Here is a 27,842-nt window from a genome sequence, read left to right as displayed (position 1 = left end):
AATAAGTCTAATGTGATAAAATTAAATGTTAAAATAAACAATTCTAGCTTAATTAGTTTATATGTGATATTGGAATATGTTTATATGTTATGTGATAGTGGAATTAGTTTATATGTATTACAGAACACCCTATGCTAAAAAACTAAGCGATAAGCTTTTAAATTGTATTGATTACTTCACTTCAGTTATTATAAGCAATAACTACACAAAATTTCATAAACCTAGCTTGAATATTCACAAAAATATGAACATTTTTATAAAAATTCAATTTTTTTGAATTACGTTTCCTCACTATAATGGTAAAAATATTTAATGAAATTTTAAGTTTTTATAACAATTCTTAAATAATAATAGAAATATAATTTTAAGATTTGAAAGAAATTAATTTAAAAATTGTGCAAGATATAAATAGTTACACTAGTTCTTTCATACTGTGAGTAAACTAAAAACAGTTAAAAATTTTTATATTTTGTTGTGAATCGAATTTATTAACTTATGAAATAAGTCTGATTTGAATATTTTGAAAATTTAAAATACGGGGCAGATTTCTCAAAGTCTGCATTCGCAATTGTAAAATAATTTTTTTTTTTTAAATAACTGCCTAAACCAACTTTACACAATATAAGAAACAATTAAAAAGATTTAAAAAAGAAAATCCCGATTTTTCACAATATCTTTATTTTTTGCTTCATAATCAAGCATATACATTTTTCTAAAAATATTACAACACGAAAATATTTTTTTTTCTACGTCATTGTCTTTTTTAAATTTCTTAATCTTAATTCGCGCATCAGCAGTTTGAATGTCAGTAAAATAAGAGATCAGAGAAAAATATGATAAGCAGTTTTCTATACAAATTTCACACAAAATTATATCATTAAAACATTAATGCAGCTCTATTTCTATGATGCTTATGAACATTTTATGTGCATATTAATGAGGAATATGAAATGATCATAGTAAAATGCAATAATTTGACACATCAAAAGATTATGAATTTGAATATGAAAAAGAATCAGAAAAGGAAACATTCAATTTTCTTCATAGTTGCACAATTATTAAATAATTAATCAGACTGATTAAAACATTTATTAAAAAATTAAGAAAGATAAACATATTAAGAAAAATCCCTCAACATTATCAGATAAAACTGATTCAAGGGGAAAAAATGCCATGCTTGTGGCCGTATTTAAAATATTCTTAAGAAATATATATTGACAAAGCAATATTTGCTCAAAAACATACAGTGTGTATATTACTCAACAGGTTTTCAATATTTATTTTTACAGTTAAATTACAATTAAAACTTTATATTTTTATGTATATATATATATATATTTCAAATGTTCTATGAAATAAAAATGGAAACTTTTCTAACATGGATAAATCAGACTTTTTCAGAACAACTTAATATTCTTTTAGAAGAATGGTTAAGTCTTTCTTGGATCAGAAATATGCATTTTTGTCACACACTTTAGAACAATTCCTTGAATATTAGCAATATCAGATAGCAATTAGTTTTGTTCACTCCACAGGCTACAAAAAATATCGTCTTTCACACCATGCAGTGAGCATCAACTTTAAGTCTGTGTAACAGCAGCTACATCTGGCATAGAACTCTGATTTTCTTCCTGCGAAAAAACAAACAAACATATAAAGTGCTTGTGTAAATCCAAACGTAAATTCAAATTCTTAAGTGAAATTAATTAAACAGAAGGTAAAAATGAAAACAACCTTAAATACATTAATTCAAATTGGAATAGCGCTCAAGGCAGCTAAAACCAAATTCAAATCATATAAACTAGTAATAATATAAATTTACTCNAATGTAAGACATGGTTCAGAAAGGAAAACAGTAATATTACGTCCAAAATGCCAAATCACAGTCTCTAGCACCCTGCCTTTTTCAGGTTTACAATGAGCCCTGCAATTACTAAAAGACTTTAAGAATAAGCAAAATTTAAACAAGTTTCTTTTTCTCCATCCTTTATAATATGAAAAAACCAAGATTAAAGTTTTGGATGCCTTAAATTGGTTCTAGAGTTGCAGACTTGCTCTGGATTGTAGAAATATTTCCTAATGATAGAAAAATTTGTTCTATCAATGTATAATTCTCGGTTCATTTAATTTGATTCATTAGGTATTTACCCATCACTATTTCTAAATAATTCAAAGGCCACTTTTTTCACAGTTATTTCATGTTGAGTGTTTATAAATAAGGTGGGAAAATTTTCAAAAGTCTGCAAATTTTAGTTTATAATTTTCTGCTTTTTTTTGTCATATATATATATAGATTTTTAAATATTTTGAAAAATACGGAGTTATCTCTGGCGTTATGGACAAGACATGTAGATTATACTATCCTTAGCTGTCTTTAACTTCCCTAAAATGTCTCAAAAATGTTTTTAACGTCTTACAGACCTTACAGTACTCAAAACCTTGAATCTTGGTTTGATATGCATGCAACCATTCCATATTAATGTAAGCATCAAACATATAATTAGATGTATTAATATATTTTTTAAATTTATAACTAACTTATTAACAAAACGCAAATAACAAAATGTAATTAAAAAAATATATTCACCACACCATAGCTGCCAACATGGAAAGAAAAAAATCCAGTAGACTTTGTGAAATAATATAAATTTCTTGATAACTACTGCATGATATACTAAATATTTTACAAATAAGTAATTTTAGGTATTTTTATTGTCATCAAAATACAAAAGCTTTATGTCACTAACGACTATAAATGGTATGTAATATTTTCCATTTATGATTGACATTAAATGAACTCAAATTTTAAAATGTTTATTATGCTAACTCATAATTTCGAATAGTAGGAAAAGTAATTTATTATCGATATTTAAAAAGATTTTAATTAATTTAAAAAGGGAATTCTAAACAAATAAAAAAATTATTACTATTACTGAAGCTTGCTTCAGTGTGCATTAGTAATATTTATTTAAATATTCAAACAAGCAATTAATTATGCAAAAATTCTATTTCAATAGGGATTTTTTTTTACGAAGCTTACTTAATTTTAGGAAATCATCTAAAATGTACAAAATTCAGGAGAATTTTTATTAAATTAGTAGACCAGGAAAAACTGGCAAAATCCAGTAGAGTTGGCAGCTATGATATAGACTATAATTCTTTTAACAATAATTATATAATTATGCTTTTGTATTAGTAAATCAATATATAAAAAAAAAATTCTTTATATTTACATACATTAAAAAAAAAAAGATAATTACTTTTACAGGGTGCGTAGCCAAATTATTCAACAAAAAATAGGCACCTTTTAAGCACTCAAAAAATATTTTTAAGAACAGGGATGAGATTAGCCAAAAGGTAAAAAAGCTGAATTTCCATAATAGTAAATTTTAAGCGCAACCCTTTAATAATAAATTCCGGACAGTTTAAGGTAATAAATAATGAGTTGACATACAATTATGTACTAATCTATTATATAAATGATTACATTGATACTTAACATTTAGTGAAAATAAAAATTACCATATATTTTTCCTCAGTTCACATAAGAGACAATTATTACTTGAAAAACTAACTGGTTCAGCAAATTAAAACCACTGAGAATATACATTAATATTTCATTTCTTTTAATAAATACTGTTATGTGATTTATAGCAAATATATCAGTAATATTTCTTTTTAAATTATATTGGAAAAAAAAACTTTAACAATGGACCGAATCATTATGTTCATATTATAGTCTAATCTAACTAGAGCCCTCTGAAACATATCAATAACAGTGAAATAGAAATATATAGTAACTCCTTAACATACAAAAATTGCTATTTTAGTTTGAAAAATTACATGACAATCAGCAACTGTTTAGATAATTTAGATAATTGTTTTTTATTTGATAAGAATTTTACATTTTATAGCAGAAATAACAGCAATTATAAATAAAATTTTGATGGGGAAAAAAAATTTAATTAAATCCCTTTTTAAGTGATTGCTCTTGTTTGCTATATCTTTTATGTTTTTTCAAACATCTTGTGACAAATCCTATTTTTTCTTCTTTGCAAGCACAGAATGTAAGTTTTGAATATATTCCCTTTCAGTTTCTCTGATGTTGTAACACTTACATATACTAATAATCGTCGTTAGAAAAACAGTCACCTTTATAGTAACTAATTTAAAAAATTTTACTTCTCACAAGAATCGCGATAGTTGATCTTAAAATTGCGTGAATATTAATAACAATGATGGATTTTGAAATCACATGAATATGAAACTAGATATATGATTTTGAAAATGAGAAAATACAAACTGGGATATAGAATTTTTAAAAAGCGTAAATACAAATCACGATTCATAATTTTTAGATCGCATAAATACGAATCATGATGCAAAATTTTTAGATCGCATAAATACGAATCATGATGCAAAATTTTTAGATTGCATAAATAAGAATTATGATGCAAAATTTTTAGAATGCGTGAATGCGAATCCCAATGCCTTTTTTTAAAATGACGTATAAATACAAAATTCAATGTTTGATATTATAAACTGCATGAGCAAATCAAGACATTGAATTTTAAACTTACGTGAATATGAATTGCTACATAGGTTTTTAAAAAGGCGTAAATACCAGGGATGAGATTAGCCAAAACGCAAAAAAGCTGAATTTCCACGATAGTAAATTNTCGGATTTTTAAATCTCGTAAATAAGAATCGCAACATACAATATTCAAATCGCGTGAATAAGAATCGCAATATGCAAATACGAAAAGCTATGTCTGATATTAAAATCGTGTGAATAAGAATCGAGATAAAAGCAGATTCCAGGCTTGGGACCTCTAAAAGGCTTGACAGAAACAGCGTCGTTTGAACTACGAAAATCGGATCTATCTGGAGGGCGGGTAAAAAATTCGGAAAATCTTATCTGTTGCGTGTAAAGGGGGAGAAAATAGCTAAAATAAGTAAAAATGAGAAAGGATTGGTAGCTAGGAATGAGAAAGGATTGGATACAAATCACAATATCGGATTTTTAAATCTCGTAAATAAGAATCGCAACATACAATATTCAAATCGCATGAATAAGAATCGCAATATGCAAATATGAAAAGCTATGTTTGAAATTAAAATCGTGCGAAGAATCGAGATATACGCAGATTCCAGGCTTGGGACCTCTAAAAGGCTTGTCAGAAACAGAGTCATTTGAACTACGAAAATCGGATCAATCTGGAGGGCGGGTAAAAAATTCGGAAAATCTTATCTGTTGCGTGTAAAAGGGGAGAAAATAGCTAAAATAAGTAAAAATGAGAAAGGATTGGTAGCTATGTAGTTTGAATTTTCTGTTTCTCTTTGAAACTAGGTGAATTTTCTGAAAAAGCGGAATACTTAAAAGAAAAGTGAAATTTTTAAAAAATCTGAATTTTTGATTTAAAAAAAAGCTAAAATTTAAGAGATAAAAGTGAAAAAAAGCGGAAATCCGCTAAAAAGCAGAAAAATCTCATCCCTGTATGCACTTTAAAAAATATCACAGTTAGGCAGGGTTGGAAAGTTTTTTACAATTGACAGTTTTGTTTTAACCGTCATGTAAAAAAAAAACTTTGTCATTGCTTTTGACAATTGTAAGAAATCACGAAATTTTGAATCGTGTAAAATGAACGACCTTTTTATACGTTACGAACGGACAATATGCCGAAATAGATTGGGGTTGAATTATTTGTGAAAACGTTGAATAGAACAGTGTGAACTGTGATTTTTGCATAATTCGAAAGCAAAAATCAACATGGTAAAGGAAAAATTTCATTTTCGAAAAGGGAGTATTAAGCACTTTTTAAAACCACCCAATGGAAAAACCACCCTTCAGGGCTTTTAAAAAATGAAAATCGAAAATAAGCACCTTTAAGCACTTTTTAAAAACACTACGCACATTAAAATAAAACCTGTTTTTCAACAAAAAAAAATCAAATATAAGCTTACAAGTCTAAAATAGAAATATCCGAATTTACAAAAATAGGAGACCAGAAACTTTAATGGCATTTTTGTAAGGACATTTCTTTTACATCTCAATAAACACAAACGAAAGTTTGATATTTCTAAGAGTCAAATATAAACAAAATATATAACAGAAAATTCTTTCAATACAAACAAATATGAATAATTCAAAAAAAGACAAATCTTTTTCATTTTTAAAAGCAGATTCTTTAACAAGATAGTAATTTTTGAAAGGTTCGTTTTTTTAAAATTGTGAAAAAATTACTCATAATTTGTGAATATAAAATAAACGTTAAGTCACATTCCTTCAACCAGGATCCGCTTTTGTAAATTTTTGCAAATAGGGTCTGTTATTGCAACAAAAAAAACTTTTTCAATGAGTTTTTAAATTGAAAAGACATACAAGATTATGCCTAACACTGTAAAATTATAATTAAAAAAATTAAATTTTAAAAAATAAACAGCAATTGCTGCTACTATTTTAGAGATGCAACATACAAATATTTGGTATTTAGCCTATACTGCTGAACGCAGAATAATCATTTCGGACGAACAAAGGAAGAAGCTTCTGCCAAAGACAAAACTTAGTTCGTTTGAATCTGTCTCTCTCCCCCCCCCCCTTCCTGGGAAGGGTTTATTCGATTAACAAAACAATAATGAAGAAGAAAAACAAATTTGTGAAGGGTCCAATTAAAAGATAAATTATTTTGTGAAGGGTACGTTAACGGACCCAAATTTCTTCTGAACAGACCCCTGCTTATGATATGGCTAATATTGTAAATAAGTATGATGATTTGGATAAGAATTTTGGACATGATATTTGAAAACCATTGTATTTTAAACCTTGTCAACTCTAACAAAAACATTTGCAAAAATATTGCTGAACAAATCATTAGTGAATTGTTTAAAAAGATTTATTTTAAGTTCATATACTCACTCTTCCTGATGAATTACTTGTAAAATTATTACATACTTCCTCCAAAAACGAGTGTCTAAAGAGAGAAAAAGACAAAAGTAAGTCATTTTAATTATATAAATGTATATCCTTAAACAAAGATATGCATAGGGAATATTTAAAACAGAGTTAGCTTGACTGTAAGTTTTTTTTTTTGCTTCAAGCAATCTTGGGTTCAATATATAAAATGATTTACAGGGTGTAGATATATTTGAGAGAAAGATTTTGCGGGGTATACTTGGTGGTGTAAATGAAAACAATAACTGGATAAGGAGATTTAACTTTGAACTGTACAAGATTTATAAACAACCTGATATTACTAAATACATAAAAATAAATAGAATGAATTGGATCGCCCACATGATTCGAATGAGTGACGAGACCCACTGGAAAAAGAAAGGGGGGAAGGCAGCATTTGAGATGGGCTGACTCAGTGGAGTCCGATTGTCTCGCCATTAATGAAAAGAATTGGAGATCAAAGATAAATCTAAAGTCGTCATGGAGAAATCTTCAGAGGAAGGCATTGGCTCACATTGGGCTGTCTGGCCAACTATGATGATGATGATGACAGGGTGTAGATAGCTTAACTACCCTAAATTAAACCTCATTCAACCTACACAACACTTTAGAAAGGTATGAAATTTTGTGTAGGATATAATGGAAGAATGTAAATTTGAACTAGTACGAAATCAGTTCAAAATTTCACAACAGGTAGGCATATTTTTAGTGAATTAAACATTTAGCACACATTTATTAAAGTTTAACAATTTTATTTCAACAGAACATGTTAAAAATAACCACCATCATCATATTCAGGTAGAACTGTAAAATTTTATATTATTAATTCAGTTGCAGTTAGTAATATCATGATTAGTACAGAGTATTTTAAAAACATTAAATACAGATAGAGTTTGCAAAATCAAAATTGCAACACTGTGTTAATTTATACATAGAATTGACAAAAATAATAATAAATTAATAAAATTTAATTTCATATTAAAAAAAAATAAAGGATTCTAAGAAATCAGCATTTTTAACAATCCAAACAGGGCAATATGAAACATAAATTTTATATTACTTTGTTTTTTCACACAAGAGAATGATAACACAAATTGTTATTAGAATATTTAAAGCTCCTTTTTGTTTTGGGAATATCTTCTTTAAAACAACTTAAAAAGTATAGAGATTCCCACAGACCTTGTTAAAATGAATAGAAATACAGCTTTCATAATCATTCATAAATACAATTTTACAGGTTTTTGACGTGATGGTTCAATTCAAGTATAAATCTGTCAATAACTAGCCAACTCTTGATGATGATAACTATTGTAAATCTATGCAATTCATTAAAATAGATGCTTTCTGATGCTGAAATTATGAACTGATTTTTATCAGCTCAGATTACCATTTCCTCATTAAGTCTTAAGGGAAATTTCATATCCTTCTGGATTTCAGAATTTTGTTGCTTAGTTATGGACACCCAATTTTAAATGAAAATTAATGCAGACTTGAGCTAATGTACTTAAAAACAGTTGCTACCTTAGTCTACTGGTATGAATTTTTAATGAATGGTATGAATGAATTTTGCCTGGATAAATAATGGGAGTTTCTATTGTACAATATTTGAGGGGTTTTTTTTGGTTCGCATTGCACATTAGGAAAATAATTTTTTTTTTTTAAATATGAAAAACCTTAATTTTTTTTATGGAAAACCTTATTTTTTGAAGGCATGTTTGAAAATTTGAGAAAAATCTCTTACAAAACCTATATCTATAATATAATTGAAGGATAATAAATAAGAAAAATGTGAGTTTGAAAAATAAATATAGCAGTAAAATGACTTTTCACTAAATTACATCAAAAATAAATAAAGAAAAAAATTAATAAAATTTACAAAAATTATCTCGTGGGATTCAACAACTAATGCTTGCAAGTACTTTACAACAAACAATTTCACAATTAACTTTAAAATATTAGTCAATTAAAAATAAAAACTTACTTAAAAAATAACGCTCCTAGGGGCAAAAGCATCAAGGAATTACGAATGTTTTCATCATCTGCTAAGATCCTCATCAATTCACATGTTTCTACTTTTCCAGAACCAGATATAATTTCTGTAAAACAAATAAGTTCATCGCATTTTTAAATTAGAACCTATAACTTGCAAAGTGATTTTAAATTAATAGACAAAAATCAATCAGACAATAATGCTAAGACAAAAATTATCTCAATTACCAGTCCTTGTTAATTCAATATTAGAGTCAAATCATTTTCATGATATTTTACTTATTGCATAATTGTTTAGTTTAAAGTTTTAAAAAATTTTTAATACAAACATTAAAAAATATTTATTACCGATATGTAATAAGTTATAATTGCACAATGATTTTATTATCACACAATAAATTTAAGTTTCAGTAAAAAAAAAAAAAAATTTTTTTTTTGTTTTGAATCAAATTCTGAAAAAGAATTATTCTTTGTACATCCAAAACAATAAGCTCAGAGATTACACCAAATTTCCATTTGTCAAGAACCTTGTCTTTTAACGTAAAAAGGAAAGATAACACTGCTTATCTCACCATCACTTTAGAAATAGATATTAGTTTTTTTTGTTTATAAGTAAAAAATAAATAAATAAAAGATAAAAAAAAGAGATTAAAATACAATCTTCTTTAAAAAAATTATACATTTTATAACTTCTAAAAGTATTAAACAATCTAAATCTTTGTTTTTTTCTGTTTTGATTATTTAAAATATTTCAGTATTACAAAAATTAATTTTAAAAAAAATTACCTTTAACACGTGCTTCTAAAATTTTATTAATTTCTTTATCTTGATTTGAGATTTCTTCTGATACTTTAGGAGCTCCAGGCAGAGCTACAAGTACGATGCTCATATTATCTTTGCTGCCCTGAAAATGAAAAATACATAAACACATACCTTTTTGTAAAAATGCATTAATATATTTCAAGTTATGTATTGTTTGCTTAATTTTTTACATTCGTAAGTTTGTCCTGACACAGATTTTAGCGAAATATTAATATTTTCCTATAATACAGAAATGTTTCTAAATGCTATGACTAGTGTGTAAAATTGTTTAAAATATGGCATTTCAAGTTCTTTCTCAGCAATTTTAACAGGAATCAGTACTTATTTGAACCATCAAAAATGATAATATATATCTGATATAATAAAGATAGCAAAATAGTTTAGAAATAGTTAAGAGTCCTATCAAATAAGATGGTCCTTCTACCCCTTGAATTATAAATTAATAAGGAAAAAAGTTATATGTCTTCTTAAATTCCTAAAAGTGAATATAGAAATATATAGAAATACAAAAAGAGGTAACACCAACTATTGCACAGGGTAGAAAAACTATTATCTTTGTAGTAAACTACAACTCTTTTTTTTATAAACGTAGATAATGGATAACTACTACAGCTATTTTTATTTTAAATGTAGTCACTCTGCTGAGAACTTAAATTACACCCATGTTCAAAATTGTTTAATAAAAAAATTGCCTCATTTAAACATGAGGAATTAAAATGTGTTTACATGAACTAGTTTATTATTTTAAACCATTTTTTGGGAACTAGTTCTTAATTCCCTTCAACTATTTATGCCTTTTTCAAAAACGAATATTTAATTTAAGAAATGGTAGGAAGTTATCAAATGTTTGCAATTTTGTAAATGCTTAAAGCTCTATTCTTTTCTCTAGGAATTAAAGCACATCGAAAATATGTTAACCTCACTTAAATATTGTTAAAATGAAATTCTTAATGCTAAGCTACAAGGGCATTATCATTACATCCATGCAAAGATATGCACCAATGAGATTCGAAAAATTAGTTTATTTTTAAAACTATTACTTTTTGTATGCACCATTCGCTACACTACTTTCCTTTGAAAACAAACACTACAAAAAAATAAAAAAATAGCAACTACAGTAGTTTTTCTACTTATAACGGCTATTTCCAACTACTGTACTGGGTCATTGTAATTTCTAAATACTTTTGTGTTGAAAATTTTGCAGCAGAAGTGCTAACAAGCAAATATTTGATGAAGGACGAAACATCAGCAGGAAACTTAACGGTATACAATATCAAAATACTTTTCAATTAAAAAAAAAACTATTGTATAAAATTAAAATAACAATATTTCAGCTTTTATATAATGTTATTTTACTGTCTTTCAGAGCATATTGTATATTTTTTTGTAATTGTAATTCCACGAAATTTGTAAAATATCTAGCAAGCCAAAAGACATATGTCCCAGTCTATTTTTTTCTTTTCTTAAGAAGAGCCAGAAGTAAAATCACTGACTTTAAAATTAAAAACTTAACTTTGAAAAAGTAACTTTACTTAAATAGGAAAAATAATTACCTTACAAAGACAAGCATCTATGACACAGTTGCAAATATACTCTAAATCTGAAGTGACTTGCATCATATACCTAATGTGATCACAAATTTCATCGTTAGTCATAACGTCCCATACACCATCACAAGCTAACACGAGAAACTCATCAAGTTCAGTGCATCTCTCTAAGACATCAACCTGAGGTTCAGGAGATACAAGTTGTTCACATGGTCCTTTCCCTTCAACCTGTTTGTACTCATAGTCACCCAAAGCTCGTGAGACGGCTAAGGAGCCATTAACCCTTTGTACCATTACACTACCACCAGCTTTCTGGATGCGCTCCTTTTCGGCCGGATTGATTGGTTTATGATCTTCTGTGACGAAGAATGCCCGTTTATTTCTAGACAAAACAGCACGAGAATCTCCACAGTTGGCAAAATAAAAATGAGTTGCAGAAATAAGTGTGCAAACAGCTGTTGAACCACTTTTGTCCTCACCAGAAGCAATTTCAGGAATTTTCTTCATCTTTTCATCAAGTTTTAGAAAACCATCTTTTATCCCACTTTTAATCCTTTCAGCATCTTCCATCTTCACTTGACTGTTGCAGCTATTGGCATTCGTATTATTGCAAAAGTCTTCAGACTGGATGATGGTATCTAATAAGTTTTCTGCACAGTGCATGCTTACTCGTGCTCCTGCGTGTCCATCAAAGACTGCAAAGAAACTCCAGTCTTTCAGACCCTGGGGAAGACCAACAAGTGCACAATGTGCATCTTCCATCTCAATTCTCCAGCCTTGCATACTACTAAGGCCATATGACAATCCATTGCCATTACCTCCCTCGCTATGCTTTTCAGTTTTTGGCTTATCCAAGAATGCTCCCATTTTTTTCTGTTGGCCTAGAAATAAAAAACAAAACCATTATTTTTTTCACTATACAACACTCTATTGAAAAATCTTAAATATCTAAAGCTTATAGTTGCTAAGACAGAAAAGAAAAAATTTAGAATTTAATGATTAAATTTTAAATTTTTTCTTTTAGTCTATACATTATACATCGATATTTCTTTTAATCACGATTAAATTTTCATCTATACAATAATTACATAAAATAATAAAGTAATATAAACATAAAAGTGTAGTCAGTAAAATATCCCTGTGGTAGAATTTGTTTTTTTGGGAAGTGGGGGGGGGGGCTTTTTGCGAGAAACCTCTCTAGCACTAATATCTTTCTGCAAGATATTTTTAATAATAACAAATGTTAATAATTTAACTTGAATTTAAAGCAACAGAAAAAAAAACATTTGGATAAAATAAAATTATCTTATTTCCAAACTTATTATAAAATTACCTTATTTCCAAACTTATTATAAAACTACCTTAGTTTAATAAAATAAAACTACTTCATTTCAAACTTGCATCTCATACTTTGAAATTTATTACACAAGAAAAATTAAAATTATGCGTCAGTTTAATGAAATTCTGCTTTAATGTTTAAAACACATATCTTTTATATTTTCCTTGCTTACTAAAAATGTTGACTTCCCCTAAAAAAATTAATTTTTTTTAAATTTCAAGCTAAAAAAAAATTTTAAAACTCAAAAAAGATATATTGCATTAACTTTTTCATATAATTTTCCTTAATAAAAAAAATTGGCACTTTTATGACAGATTTCTTGAAAATAAGATTGTCCAGGTTAAAGCCAGGTATAATAAAATTTTTCCTTTTTAATTCTCAAATAATAGAAAAATCAAGAGCATTTCTTTCCCCTCTAATGTACAAGAAAGGCATCTTTGGAATATAATTCTTCAGAAAAAAAATTTAAATTTTCTGCAACAAAATTTTTACGATTTTACCAGAGTCGAAAACTATCCAAGCATTGAAGATAGTAATATCACAAACTTTGCAAAATAATTGCAAGTCAGATGCGAATTGCACATAGTGTAGAATAACTACTTTGCATCTTGTCTGTTTATTTCTTACTATTATAGCAATTGACAATACTTTGTTTCTGCTCCATGCTGTCGTCAAAAACACATTCACATGAATGCTATTTAAAATTATGCCTTCTTTTAAATTTTTTTTGATTGGTAAACATTGAATGTTTTGTTTTCATTTGCAGTACAAAAGTGATACTCAATTCAACAAAGTGATACTCAATCACAACAAAGTGATACTCAATTTATAAGGAAATTTATTCTCGTTCAGACCGAAAATTCGAATTATTTGGGCAATTCTTTTAAGAGAAAAAAATTATCAGTTAGACCCACTGTGTTTGGAGTTTAGGAGTGGTTCAATATTTAAAGCACAATATTTTCAGTTTGGCCATTTTCTAAATTGCACAAATAAAGACAGCCATTTAAAAAGGAAAATTTTTCTTAATTTAATTGAGTTGAAAACAAAAACTTGAAATTAAGGTTATGTGGCTTGCTCTTTATGCAATAAATCTGTATTTTGATTTAGAGCAATAACTATTCATCAACACTTCTTTCTTGTTCAAGATTATAACATGAATAACTGTTTATAATCACAACATATATGGTTTCTTTTCGATACAATATCAAATTTCTAATTCAATATGATAAAAGCTCAATTAAGCAACTTTGAACACTGAATCTCTAAGATACCATTAATTTAACAAAAACTATTTTATGATTTTGTTATTCATACAGTGGACCCCATTTCTATTCTACAATTCATTCTTAAGGTTTTGCTGCATTGCAAAATTAAATACCATGCATGAAACTTCAAAAATAAAAAGAATTTAGGAGAAGTAAAAAAATATGAGCTTCGAAGTTACACAAAATATGCACAATACAAAAAATGGCAAAGAAAGTGGCTAAAATTAACCCAACGGCACTTCTAATATTATCACTGGACTAATGTCCACGGGTCAGAAATCTTTAAAGATTTAAGTAGACTGAGTGATGATGGTAATAGATTGTTGTACACAAGCTAAACTCTTGCTTGTTTTTGTTGTCAAAAACTGTCTTTAAACTATGAATCTAAACAATTTATCAATTTAGCTTATCAGAAACCAATAGCAAGGTTAAAAGACTGAATTGGTTTATTTCAAACCATAACATATCTGTCAAACAAAATATACTTAAACAAAAGTTAATAAATTTTTATACAGGATATTTAAGAAAAACAACACATGCATTTTTAAATTAAATCAAATACCACAATAAAATTCTTCTAATTAAAATAATGGGCTGGAAAATCACATAAATAAAAAATAACTGTTAAATGACACAAGAGAATGTAATATATATGAAACTAACTACTCCTGGTTAGAGTTAAATTGATTAACGTTTCAGGTTTAACACGAATCGCTCAGCATTCAAGTACATAACTTATGTATAAATACTTAAGAGTCTTTTGGAATTTTCACGAAAATATTTTTTATTGTGCATACGTTTAATGAAATAAGCTCGTCTTTGATGTTTTTTTTTACAAAAACCAAACAACTCATTTACCCAAAATTTAAATTTCGCAATCATACATGCAACGATAATGTTCTTCAAACATAATGTTAGAATCATAACCCATAATTGCAACCGTCATTTCAGTCAAAGATACTTACTTAGAGACTAAACATCAGTTACTATAAAATATAAAACATATTATTGCAGCATATTTAATCTTACACTACTGTTTTTCAGATTAATCACCATCACTAAAAATAAAAATGAAATCTCGCAATGTTGAGTTTAGTTGTTGAATGAAACTTGCTGTTTCGCTGTAAATTAGATACGTTTTTTAAAAATGCTTCCAAAATATAATATAATTTATTTTTTGAACCAGTTTGTTTCTTTTCTCTCAAAAATATTTTTTTCTAACATCAAAATCAAAATCGAAAAGGAGTGAGAAATTTAAAAAAAAATACCTGAAGAATTATTGGCAACGTTAAAATGTCTAAAATGGGTGTTTAAAAATTATATGTATGTTATACACTAGAAAGTTTCACCTATACCCGTTCGTAATTTTCGTTCATCAGCTACTAAATACGAACTAAATAAACTCAATAGTTGAATTTGTAGAATGTGCACTTCTTTCCAAGTGGAGGGGTGTCAAGTCATAAGAGTAGTTTGTTGGATATTTTTAATTTAAGCTTAAAATATCAATATTGCCTTCCATCAATTACTTGTGGTTTATTTCTGCTATATTCAATTTGAATTTTTATTAATATCAAGAAACTTCGAGGTATCGCTTTGAAACCTACCATTTCTTTATGATTAATCTCATCTTTCATATCAGTTACGCAATATCACTTGATCCACTTTATTATTTTTTCCTGATGCATTGTTAATTAAATAATAACCTCTCTTTTATTTGTCTGAGCAAACTGTGATAATTAGTTATGTTTCCTTCAAAAAAGTTTTATACTAATGTGAAGATGATAGTACATTTGGTTTTAAAAATTATCTTTTTTTGTCACATGCATTAACATTTAAATAGTCTATTGCACCAAAATTTTGTTTATTAAACCAGTGATATATTTTTCATTGTGTATCTAGTGATTCACTAATTTACGTCTGTTTCAGGAATACCAATTTGTTAACTTTAAAAAAAATTCTGTGTTTTTTTTTCTTTCGAAGATTCCAAAGAATAATAATTCTCATTTTCCTGGTTCTTATCTTTGTAATGAGATGAGATGTAATGCGAAGATATTCATCAGAGTTTCACTATGTTGCAGTTAAATTGTTTAACAAGCTTGCAGTTTTGCACTGATTGCAGAGTATTGATAATAGAATGTGAATGTATATAAATTAACTTGTAATAGTGAATAGATTCACAGCAATTAATTTATATTTCTAGATCAGAATTTAAGGATCTGAAATCTACTTCTAATGCATAAAAATAATGTAGTTTAATAGAAATTAACTTTAGACTGGCTGCTATTTTCAATAAACAGTTTCAAAAACAACTAATTGTACCACAGAGTCCCTATACTCATTTGAAATTCCTTGGAATAAAAGTCTCTGAAGAATACTTAGAATTATTTAGATTTACAAAATGTCCCTTAGAAACTTCTTAGATTATTGTTATACTGAGATTTTGTAACCAATACGCCGATGAGAATCCTCTAATTTCCACTTTTAAATTTTTTTTTTAATTTGGTTTCCACTTTTACATGAACAGAAAATTTACATACCACGGAAGTGAAATCTAAAGTTTTGCGATTACAGCTGCAATTTACCACAGTGGGAAAAATCTATTTTTTGCATGTCTTTACATAAAATGAATAGCGTGTACGCCAAAAAAACACGCACTCAGTATTGACATGCACACAACTTACTCGTTGTGATAAATTTGAGGATTTAAATTGGGATTGTCACAACTAAAGCGTGTCATGAAGTGTTTATTAGAATTCAAAGTTCGTGAATTGTATCAATTTTATATCAACAAAGAAATTAAAATTTTAAAAAGTATATGAAAATCCATAAAAATAACTGTAAAAAGTATAATTGACAAAGTAGTGGACAACAAAATTAAAATAAATCCAGTGTATCAGAAAGTGATGCTTCAAATGCGTGCTTCCAAATTCGCTGTACAAAATAATGTAGTATTTATAAATCAAGTTTTTTAAAAACCGTGCCAAAAATGCTATCAATAATGCCTTGTGGTTACAATTGATTCGTTCCTTTATAAAAGTGATTCGATAAATGCACCACTCGAAGTTAGCTGGAGGATGAAATAATATTGTATTATAATGTAGAGTTTTTAAAAACCATGTAAAAATCCACTTTAACTGGTAAAAAATTGTCAAATCGAATTGGCAAAATTTATGGTGGAATGATCGCTAATCAGCCGTGTCAAAAAGCGTTTGTTCGCAAGCCTGATTTTAAACTTTTTTACATTATAATAATTTCAAGATTTTAAAAATCTTGTAGAAATCTGTATCAATGCTGACACAATAACTATTGATTAACTATGTAGATTTCTGGTTGCTAATTGAATGGGTCTAAATGTGATTAAATACGTATTTCGTGGTGCACAGAATCAATATTGTATTAGAACTTTGAAATTTTAAAGATCATGTGGAAATCTGTAGTAATAGCTGCCAAAATAAAGATTGACAAACCAAGTGAATTTATGGTGGAATTGTTGCTAATTGGAATGGTCAAAAAATAATTACTCAAATTTGTGATTCCAAATTTATGGTATGTTATCATGTCACATTATAATATAGAGATTTTAAAACCTCTGTGTAAATTTGTTGCAACAATTCCCGAAATGCCATTATCATTAAGAAAAAGTTAAAGTTTAGAGTTTATCAAAAATTTAAGAAAAATAGACTTCAATAATAGTAAATATAAATTAAATAATAATAAAATTTGTTTCAAAATACTTGAGTCACAATAAGTTAATATTTGTTTCCTGCATTATTGATTTTTAAACGAGTGTTTTCAAATTCCAATTAAATTTTTTTTTCTTGAAATAGTGTATTTTGTGCATGTGATAAATTTTATGAAAGTTAAGAATGAAACTTCATTTAAATTTTATATAAAATGGGTTTTTTTTCTTTAAACAGGGCAATATTTTTTTTTATAGTAGTTCCCAATGCATAAAAAATATTTTAACATATTATATATCAAATCTTTAAAAAATTTTATTTCTTTGATTTTTTTCTTATCTCTGTGTCAGAGATGATTGTGCTCCGGAAAAAAATGGATTTTTCGCTAACCGCGATTTGGAAATCCAAGATCCAGAGGTTTCAAGAAATCATCGATCACATTATGTATGAAAATTCTTGTATATTTTGTTTAAAAATATGAGAACTAGAATTTATACTTTAATTTCTCTTTCAGTTGTAAAGATTTTTTCTAGTAGAATAAACAATGTGATTAAAGATAAAAATGATGTTATACATAATTATTAATTTAAATTATGCTGCATATAATTTATTTAGAATTCCTGTTGTGAAAATAGCAATGATTTAAATTTCTAAAAACATTAATTTTTTGAAATGCGTCATGAATGATTTTATTCAAGAAATTTTCAGGATTTTTGAGTTGGGCTCACAATAAGCCCTTCTGTATAAACCATGTTTTTGGAGGAATTTCTCTCTCTAGGAAATTGGATTATTCGTGGGCACTATCCAAGTTCCATATATTTAAGTGGTTGTGTAAATTTCTCATTATAGTTCCTTGCTCTTTTATTTAAATATTCTTTCTGTGAATAAAATTGTGTATTTTAGAGGCCCTTAAATTTCATAATGTAAGACAACTATCAATGATTTGTAATAACTATTTTCTTTGGAGACTGGATTGTATATATCAGTATATCAGAGTTAAAAAAAAAATTTTAAGGAAAAAAAAAAACTTTGAAAGTGTTCTTAAAATGCACTTGGAATTTCCAGTTGTAATTTTCTTTTTTTTTTTTTTCTTTCTTTATTTCAGTTTTTAATGCACATTATAAGTTTTATGAATAAATACCTAGTACGTTATATCTCAGTTGATATCCTAATATATTTTCAGTATTTTTATTTCATTTATTTGATATTCCGAGTGTACTTATTCATTTAATAAGAAGTGAAACACTAACCTAAGACAATGTTCTGTCTACTTTGCCTATATATATATATTATATGTATTCATATTTTAATCTGTCTTTTTCCTTCCAATTTTTTTTTAAAAAAAAAACTCAAAAACAAGTAACATTTTTTTCCCTAGGATTTTGTATGTAGATTGTAATGAAAAATTTAACTATTTTTCTCAAAAATGATTAACTTTATAAAAAAATGTATTCATGTATTTGTTTTAACTTCTAAAAGGTTTTTTTAATGTTATATTGTTATATACTTGTACTTCTTTATAAAGAATTACATTTACAATTTCTGAGCTATAAGAAATGAAAATGAGTATTCATGATAAATATTAAACATTTCAGAATCATAATTAAGTTTGATTTTGACGTTTCATTTCTTCGTTATATAGTGAATAACTAGATATTATTGTAAATTAGAAAATATATTAGTTTTTGTAAAAAACTGAATGAATTTAGTTTTTTTTTTTTTTTTTTTGTTACACACATTTAACAACTGTTCTATATGTATATTATCAGATTTAAAATCTGTGTAATTTTACTTCTTGTTAAGTTAGGAGTAATTTGATCATTTTTAATGGTAGATCTAGTTTTTCTCTATGCCTCTCCACTTTTCTGGCCCATTTCAAATTTTAGCTTTCTTAATTCTTTAAAAATTGACACATTCACTGAAAGCCTTAATTGAGCTCAACTGTTTTTATTATTATTTTTTTTTTTATCTTGATTTTCTGATAAAAATATTTTGTCCTAATTTTTAGCTTTTTGTCCAGATGTTTCTGATTTTTATGTCTTCTTAGAACATCCCAATTTCAATGAAGTGAGGATTTTAAAATAATAGATTTTAAGAATTGAAAGAGTGGAAATTTTGAAGGATTTTTTATCTTAATAATTCTAGTACAAATTACGAAATTCAATTGTTCAAAGTTGTTGATCTTATTATAGGTTATCTTAAGAAAAAAAAACTTAGCATTTTTACTGTCAAAATTCTTTTTTGGGAAGTGCTGTTAAAGATTAACTTAAAATTTTTGAGCTGTAATTTTATTTCCTCTTGTCCATCAAATTGTAGTGAAAGCATTGTCTTCATTTCTTTGAAAGCTTTTAAATGTCTTTTTATTGAAAACAATGGTTTAATTTTTTAGTTAATTTTAATGATTTTTGTTTTCAGAATCCAAAGTATTAAGTTTTCTTGTCATTTGTTTATTATTTTTTTTATACATTTATTCTTTACTTGATTATATACGATATAGTTGTGAAATAATTTATTGATACATGAAAATATCTATAATTGTCTATTTCTTTTTAAACTTTTTTCATTCTATGTTTATACTAAGGAATCAATTTAGAGTCAGAAATTCTCACTATATGTAGATGTGCGAATTTCGCATTGTTTTTTAAATTTATTTCTGATTGACTATTTCCTAAAATTTGTTTTTAAAGGTGCAGACAAATGAAAAAATTTCAAAGCAGATTATAAAAGATTTTTAATTGTTTTTTTCCTCTGTTCAAATATACTATAGCATGTGTGTATATATACCGAAAAACATTCTAGTTTTTTTTTTTTTTTTTTTTCCCTCTGATTTTCTTTTTTAATCACTATAAATTCTTTTTTTTTTAATTTTTTTTTTATTAAGAATCATAAAAAATACTAAACTGTAAAAGAAGCATGGAAAAAAGCACCACTATAAACAAATAGAACCTCATAAAAGAAGCACCAATCATTGAAAACAGAAATTTGTTTCCTAAAAGATTAACTTTAATCAGTTATAACTTTTTGTATGGTTTGTTGTTTGTTTCATTCTTATATTTTAATGTTGAGAAAAGAAAAAAGAACTTTTCATGTGTTTATTTGGACATTCTTTTTGTCATTAATATTTTTTGAATTATTTTTGTTTTTCTAAGGGAAAAAAATTATCCTTTTTTTTTTAATGTTACTGGCTTTAAGATAATTATTTTTTGTCAATGTGGGTATTTCTTGTTGCACTTCAGGGTACTTGACAAAAAATGACAATTTATAACTAAACAAAAAGAGCTACTAAAATGAAATTAGATTAGTAATATAAAATTCTGAATATTTCAAGCAATTTATTTGATATTAAATGTTTTCCACCAGCCTTAAACAGATTTATTTGAAATTCACAATTACCCAGATAGTGGTCATAATCGCCTTTTTTTTCCCCCGGATACATGTGGGTTCCTTTGAAGAGATTGTTAAATAATCAAGGGTTGCTGTGGTGGGTATTATTAGTGAACTAAGAATAATTCATATTGTTTACAATTATCCACTTTCATAATTCTACCCCTAAAAGTGTCAGATAATTTTTAAATCTTCCCTTTAATCATTTTTAATGTTGGGCAAATTTTAACCTGCATCAAACTCTGGGGATTAGTGCACATTATCCTGTTAATTGCGAACGCATATCACAATTCCCTATTCTAGTAAATGTTGTCTATTTTTAGTCCCTTATCTTTTAAAAATGTTGAAAGCAATTGTGAACGTAAAACATAAAATGCATGCATTCATATTTACTTAAGTGTAAAAAGTCAGATGTAACTTCTGTAATGTGCAATAAAAAACCTTTCAACGATAACTGGTTTTTATGTGGAACATATTTTTATCCTTTACAAGGAACTTCTTTGCCCTAACAACTGGACAACTTATCTGCCGAAGTTTTTTTTTTTTTTTCCGAAAGTAAGAAATGAAACCATAACTTTCGGATAAGGTAAAAAATAAAACATTAAGTGTAAAATAATGATTCTGTCTCAGAGCATTTAAAAGTAAAATAGATTACAATAGTTTTGCACAATTACCCTCATCGACCTATACTTGTTTCTGTAAAAAAAAAATATATGTGGCATTATATTTACTTTTACCTTTTCTTTTTTAGGCATTTCATTGGAAATCAAGATATGTTTCCTTCTGATAGTCTGTTATTTAGTAATTAATGCAAATTTTTCTTGATTTTTTATAACCATGCATTCTTTATGTCTCAAATATTAAGTATTAATTTCTTAACATGAATGAAATGTTGTTTGACGATCTTGAGGAGGGGGAAATTGCTGATGATATAGTTCCTGAACCTATTGTACAAAAGAAACTTAAGCCTTTACCACGTCGTTATGTAATAAATGACAAAAAACTCAGATCTAGACATAGGAAAAAGAACTGCAAACACACTACTGAGCACCATAAAAGGAAAAGTAATAAATCTAATTTTCATTCTCATGCAAAACAATCTATGAAACATCATAAAACATGTCACAAACATGATTCCATAAGGCATTCTAACTGTCATTTCAATAGAGAAAAAATAATAGAAGTTAATTCTGATAATGAAGTGTCACCCTATAGTCACAAAAAAGTACCTGTAGTAAAATGTGCATTCAAAAATTATACAAGTCCCCCCAGAAAGGTCTTAAATGAAGATACTTCTAAATCGTTAACTGCAAAACACAAAGTTGTAAATAGTAATTATCCTAAGTTTTTATCAGAGTACAAAAAATTACCAAATGGCCAGAATAAACTAAAAAATATTAGTAATTTTAATGACCCCTGTAGTTCTGCAAATGAAAAACAGTTTAACAAAAACTCGAGTGAGAAAAATGAGAATTTAAAGTCAAAGTTAAAATGTGAAAATCTTCCACCTGCTGTAGAAGTAATTGATATTACTGATGATGAGGATGAAGAAGAGTTGAGAAGACTGGCACTTGCCACTTGTTTAAAAAGATCCGCAACGGTTCCGGAAATTTCTTCAGAAGATAGTTCGTCAAAAAATATCTGCTCCGAATCCGAATTACCTGCCGCTATTGATTCGGACAATTATGAAATAGTTGACATGGATGTAGATAATGAATCCGAAAATTTTGATAAAATAGGGGATCTCTTTACAATTGATACTACACCAACATACTTCAGTGAGCTAAATCAAGATTCCAGCATAAATCAAGTAGATAAAGTTGTGAATGGTTTCCTTCAAAATATCACTGAAGAAACTTATCAAAACTTTCATAATGAGGTATTTAATCAAAAGGTAAATAATGACTTGTACACAAACTTTGAAATTGATAAATCCCGTTTACCTCCTAGTCAATTGGACGATGAATTTGAAGAAGAACTCTTGCGAGCTGAATTGATTGCAAACATGAAATCTATGCGTCAAAATAGTGAAACTGTGCTAAAGAAGGAAAATATTTTAAGTAGCGATGCACTCTTAGTTAATGATAAGTTTAAAAATGTAATTCCTAAAGAAACAAGGGTTGTGAAATTAAAATCAGATAATTGTAATGAAAGAATAGTTAATATTAATAGGGACACAGATGTAGATGAAGGTCTGAAAGATGAAAGGACTGTAAGCATATTAAAAGATACTGACCTAAAAGAAACTCCTTTTGTAACAAAATCTAGAACCGTTTCCTCTTACAAAAAACCTAATTTGACAAGCAATGTTAATCCATCTGTTAGAAAAGCTGATATTAAAGTAAAATTGAATAATGTTCAATCTGTTGCTAGTTCAGTTCCAAATATTATTTCTTTACCTCAAGAGCGTATTGTAATTTCTCTTAATAATGAAACTTCCTCTGATGATTCTGATCAGGAGGAGGATTTTCAGGCTAAACAGCCTGAAAAAAATCCTGCTGTTGCTAGCTTAGAAGCATTGATAAGTAATGCAAGACTACAGTCCGATGAAAAAAAGAATCCTCCCAATATAAATGGAACATCCGATGCTTTATCGTGTTTGTCTAAAGCGCAACAGGAAGAGTACAATTCATTGATTAAAATTCTTGCTAAAAATAAAGATCCTTTCGTACAAAGCTCCCAATTGGAGGTGAAGAAAGTCACTGAAGATCCTAATTTGATTTTATTAAAAAAGAAAATCCATATAGCGAAAGACAATTGTGAAAAAGAAAAAGTTCTTATGAGCACTACTGAAAAGGAAGTAGAAAAAAGGAAACGTTCCTATATGCTCTCTAAAATAAAAACGCAGCATCTTAAAGAACAATTAATTGCAGCAGAAAAGGTTAGAAAGGCTAACTTGCAAATATGGACTAAATGCTCGAGTGAGCTACAAACTCTTAAAAAGTCTGTCTCAAAACGCCAGGCATTGATTAAATCTTTGCAGACTAAAATAAGCGCATATTTTCCTGAAACAGTCTCAAATGGACTTTCTCCTATGTCTAGCATTACATCTGAGGAATATTTACTTAGATGATGTTTTTTTTTTATCTTTCCCCCTCCCCTTTATATTGCCATATTTTATTGAATGATCTGGTTTGAGATAGATTGTTCTGTGATAATTGTTTTTACTCAGTTTTTGAAAATATCTTGTGCCAAACTTTAAATGGATAAAGGTTTGCACTGCTCAATGGTCTTGTTTATCATGTAATTAATTTCTTTTTTGTTACATTTTCTTTTTTATTAAAATTGTTTTAAAAAAAGTAAAAAAGATTGAAAATCTTTTTCCTGATATTTATATATTGTATATATATAAATGCAAAAAATATATATATACAGCAATTGTAGTATTACAGCTGCTGTATATTGTTTAGTGTGTATATTTTTTTGTATTGATTCAATTTTAAAATAAATGTTTTGCATAATAATTTGTTTGTCTTTTTAGTTTGCATACATCATTCTAACTTGTTTTGTTTTAAAATAATTGCTATGGGTATTCTTCTAGAAAATAACTTTACTTATTCTACTGGTAATAAATCGAAAAACAGAGATGTCCTATCAACCAAAAGAACCTTATAAGCTTCCTCTTTTGTACATTCTTTGCTTCAGCATTTTTTTTTTTTCTTTTAAACCAAAAACTCCTGAAATCCAGCATTTAAATTTTTTTTTTAAAATATGTATGTATAATATGAACCATTATTCAATTGACAGTTAAAAAAGAAATAATTATTGCAGTTGAACATAAGACTTAATTTGTAAATAATGATTTATACTCTATGTTTATTATGTTAGGTTGATATGTATTAAATGTCAGATTATGTAAATATTATAAAACTGGATATCTTCTTTCAAAAGGTGTTTATTCTATTTGCTTTAACACACTTTCCCTTACGAGATTTCAATGCATAGTTGCTGGTCTTAAAAAGAATTACGATCTTTAGAATTCTGAAGCTAAATGTTTAACACAAAAATGAAGGTCGATTTGGGAAAGATTCTGTGAATAGGCTGTCAATGAAAAGTAAGATTGAACATATGTTCAACCAATCCAGCTTGTTTAGTTTGTGCGGTAATAATCGTTTTCCCGTTGCCAATTTTAGAAAGGTGTCTCAATATTGCTGTATAGTTAACTTTCATTCTGGTAGCAAGTTTCGTTGTAGTTATAAATTAGATTGATTCTTCCAATGGTTTCAGCGCATCATTTTTCTCTGACGTTATTTTGGGGGGTTCAGCTGGTCTTTCACGTGGTTTATTTTGTTGGGATAAATCACCAGATTGAAATTTTTTAAACCAATGCTACCTTTTTCTGTAAATATTCTCTCCGAAATGCCTAAACTGCGTGCAGCATTATTAAGTTTATGCTCAAATAAATTTTTTTTTTTAAGTACTAGTACATCGATTGAATTCATACCCTCACGAAATTTAAGACAAATAACAAATGAAATACTTTTGAGAAAATCTTTTTTGTTATAATGAGACTCTGACAATGGAAAGGCAGTACAACTATTAACGAGATTATGTCAAAAGCATAAACAACACAGGGAGACAACGTTCTACTAAACTCCGAACTAAAGAATATCCGACATTCCATATGCTCCAACCTAATACTTATCCTATGATTATTTGCTCCTTGTGTTTGGGTTGATAAACTCAACAAAAAAATAATGAAAGAAAGCTTTAAACGATAAGGGATGCATGTTGCTAATGCAGTAAAAGTAGTGTATAAGTGATTTTTCGGCAACATTCCTTCATTTAATTACATCTTCAACGTTGTGACAAATTCATCGATACTACCATTTGATCTTACAACATTCATGTAAACATTATTCATTTCATTTTATGGTTTTGACTTGAGAAAAAAAAAAAGTTGGAATAATTTTTTAAGTTTCAGCAATGTTTATCGAAGTATTACTGTAAAAAATTCTTAAGTCACACTGCTTGACATGGGTTTAGAATTTTCTGCAATATTTGCAAATTCCACTCCCTTAGTGATTAATGAAATAAAACAAGGTTTTTTTTTTAAAGAACATTACCAGGAAATACGCCGAATTGTACTAATTAGTTCAAACCTTTTTGCGTTGGGGTTTATACTTATTATTTTGAATCATCATTTCAGGGCAGATTGTGTTCCGGAAAAAATCCGGATTTTTCGCTAACAGTGATCCGAAAGTTTCAAAAAATCATTGATCACAGAAGTTTCCGGAAATCAAGTTTTCAAAGGTGGAACTTAAAAACACAGTTTATTTTATTTGTTTGTAAGGGAGAGCCAGAGAGATACTTTATAAGCCTATATTCATGATTAATATTCATTTTTTATCAGTAAATAGTTGTTATAATCATAAACTCAAGAAAGAGAGACATATTTGTAAATTTTAATTACTTCTCCAGGTCATCATAGGTATGTGTAAAATTTTAAATATATTTTAAGTAAACTAAGAAATATTGAGAAAAAGGAAGGAAAAAAAACTTGCTTAAATTTTTTTCAATTTAAACTGTTTTTTTTTATTTAAGAAATTTTCCGGAATTTTGACTTTGGCTCACAATCACCCCTGTCATTTTAAAGGTGATTGCTGAAAGTTAATAATTTATATTAATATTCTTATCACTTAATAGTACAGCTACATTATTCTATTCAAATCTTATCAGTGTTTGAAGTGTGTCTTATCATCCATACTACTTTCTTACCCCTTAAAAGCAGGGTCAATTTTCTGGTAAGCTAAAAAATTTTCCTCCCTTTCATTATCTCATCTTTTGTTAGTTATCAAATGCAATGTTAGAGTAGATTTAAATTTCGTCCAAGTGAAGGCATGCAGGTGAGACTTTATTTATTTGATTGTAATAGTAAATACAATTATTCGATATATTTTATTCTAATAATACGTGGTAGTTGGAAGAAAATTGCTTTAGGTGGACTAGTAGAATTCTGTAAAAATATTTTTTTTTACATGAATTTTGCAACAAGTGGGATTACATATTTTATCTATAACTTCCTTTCCTCATAGGTTTGAAAAAAAATTACCCAAATTTGATTCAGTTCTGATTTTTTTTTTAAAAAAACTGCATAATGCAGTTTTCGTTGCCAGTAGGACTTCAAATGACTGTTCTGAAAAAAATTAAAAAATGAGTTATATTTTTGTAGGGATTAAAAAATCCCTACATGCAACGATAATTATATTTATTGTGAACACATATTATATAATGCAAAATTTAATCGATTGAAAATTGTACTATTTAGAGATCGCAGAAAGTAAGAGAAACAGTTTCGAGTAAATTGCGTTTAAAGCTTTGACCAATACAATACTCCATATTAATATATAAAATTTTGCAATTGCTCATAATGCATCAATACCAGATCCATAAGACGCTTCTCCATTTTCAGCAGTCTCAAGTGCTTTTTCTTGTCGATATACCATCTCATATGTTTTTAGAGTAACAACCAAAATTCTGCTGTCCTCTTTTAGAGCAGTGATTCTCAACCACTGTGCCGCGGCACTTTGGTATGCCGCCAAATATTAGAAATGATACAATAAAAATTATAATGCTTTTATTTATTATGAGTAAAGTTTAAATTAAAGAAAAGTGGTGTATATATATACTTTTTTATAATTTTTTCACGCTTTAACCACGTGAACATCTTTGTCGGCGATTGTCTTGTCTCTGACAATTTTAAAACAAGATGGAAGAATTTAAATTGTATATGACACACAATTTTAAAAAATAGTGTAAGAGCTAATCATTAAAGTAAGTTATGCAATTAACTATGTGGGGCCCTTCATGGACACAGTGAGTCCTCAAGATATTGGGAAGCAAGAGAACTTTTAAGGCAATGAC

General features: G+C 27.5%; 2 protein-coding genes across 4 annotated transcripts; one reads left to right on the top strand and one right to left on the bottom strand.

The window, feature by feature from the left end:
* Positions 1–661: 661 nt before the first annotated feature.
* Positions 662–15,038, bottom strand: LOC107438450 (protein phosphatase alphabet). Of its 2 annotated transcripts, none has more exons than XM_016050748.3 (6): positions 14,880–15,038; positions 11,317–12,191; positions 9,728–9,845; positions 8,934–9,048; positions 6,917–6,971; positions 662–1,631 (listed from the first exon to the last, which is right to left on the bottom strand). In XM_016050748.3, exons 2-6 carry the CDS (start codon positions 12,175–12,177, stop codon positions 1,581–1,583), a joined length of 1,200 nt encoding a protein of 399 aa, XP_015906234.1. In that variant the 5' UTR covers positions 12,178–12,191; positions 14,880–15,038; the 3' UTR covers positions 662–1,580. The 2 variants fall into 2 exon arrangements, with proteins under 2 accessions (XP_015906234.1, XP_042906099.1); XM_043050165.2 differs by having other exon boundaries at positions 14,773–15,011.
* A 214-nt stretch (positions 15,039–15,252) lies between these two features.
* LOC107438449 (protein hook homolog) lies at positions 15,253–24,442 on the top strand. Of its 2 annotated transcripts, XM_071185305.1 has the most exons (3): positions 15,253–15,499; positions 17,945–18,038; positions 21,730–24,442. In XM_071185305.1, the coding sequence occupies exon 3, from the start codon at positions 21,859–21,861 to the stop codon at positions 24,049–24,051; it is 2,193 nt and encodes a 730-aa protein (XP_071041406.1). In that variant the 5' UTR covers positions 15,253–15,499; positions 17,945–18,038; positions 21,730–21,858; the 3' UTR covers positions 24,052–24,442. The 2 variants fall into 2 exon arrangements, with proteins under 2 accessions (XP_071041406.1, XP_015906233.2); XM_016050747.4 differs by lacking the exon at positions 17,945–18,038.
* Positions 24,443–27,842: the final 3,400 nt, after the last annotated feature.

Source organism: Parasteatoda tepidariorum, chromosome 9 (genome assembly GCF_043381705.1).
Source record: "Parasteatoda tepidariorum isolate YZ-2023 chromosome 9, CAS_Ptep_4.0, whole genome shotgun sequence".
NCBI lineage: Eukaryota > Metazoa > Arthropoda > Arachnida > Araneae > Theridiidae > Parasteatoda > Parasteatoda tepidariorum.
Note: the sequence above shows the minus strand (reverse complement) of the source record. Positions and strands in the feature narration are given on the sequence as shown.

Bases quoted from the DNA above. Each gene is read 5' to 3' on its own strand.
- LOC107438449 (XM_016050747.4), top strand. From the start codon at position 21,859: ATGAATGAAATGTTGTTTGACGATCTTGAGGAGGGGGAAATTGCTGAT.
- LOC107438450 (XM_016050748.3), bottom strand. From the start codon at position 12,177: ATGGGAGCATTCTTGGATAAGCCAAAAACTGAAAAGCATAGCGAGGGA. The intron at 6,972-8,933 runs GTAAGTTTTTAT...TTCTCTCTTTAG, and splicing joins CTAGGAGCGTTATTTTTTAA to ACACTCGTTTTTGGAGGAAG. The intron at 1,632-6,916 runs GTGAGTATATGA...GTTTTTTCGCAG, and splicing joins CAAGTAATTCATCAGGAAGA to GAAGAAAATCAGAGTTCTAT.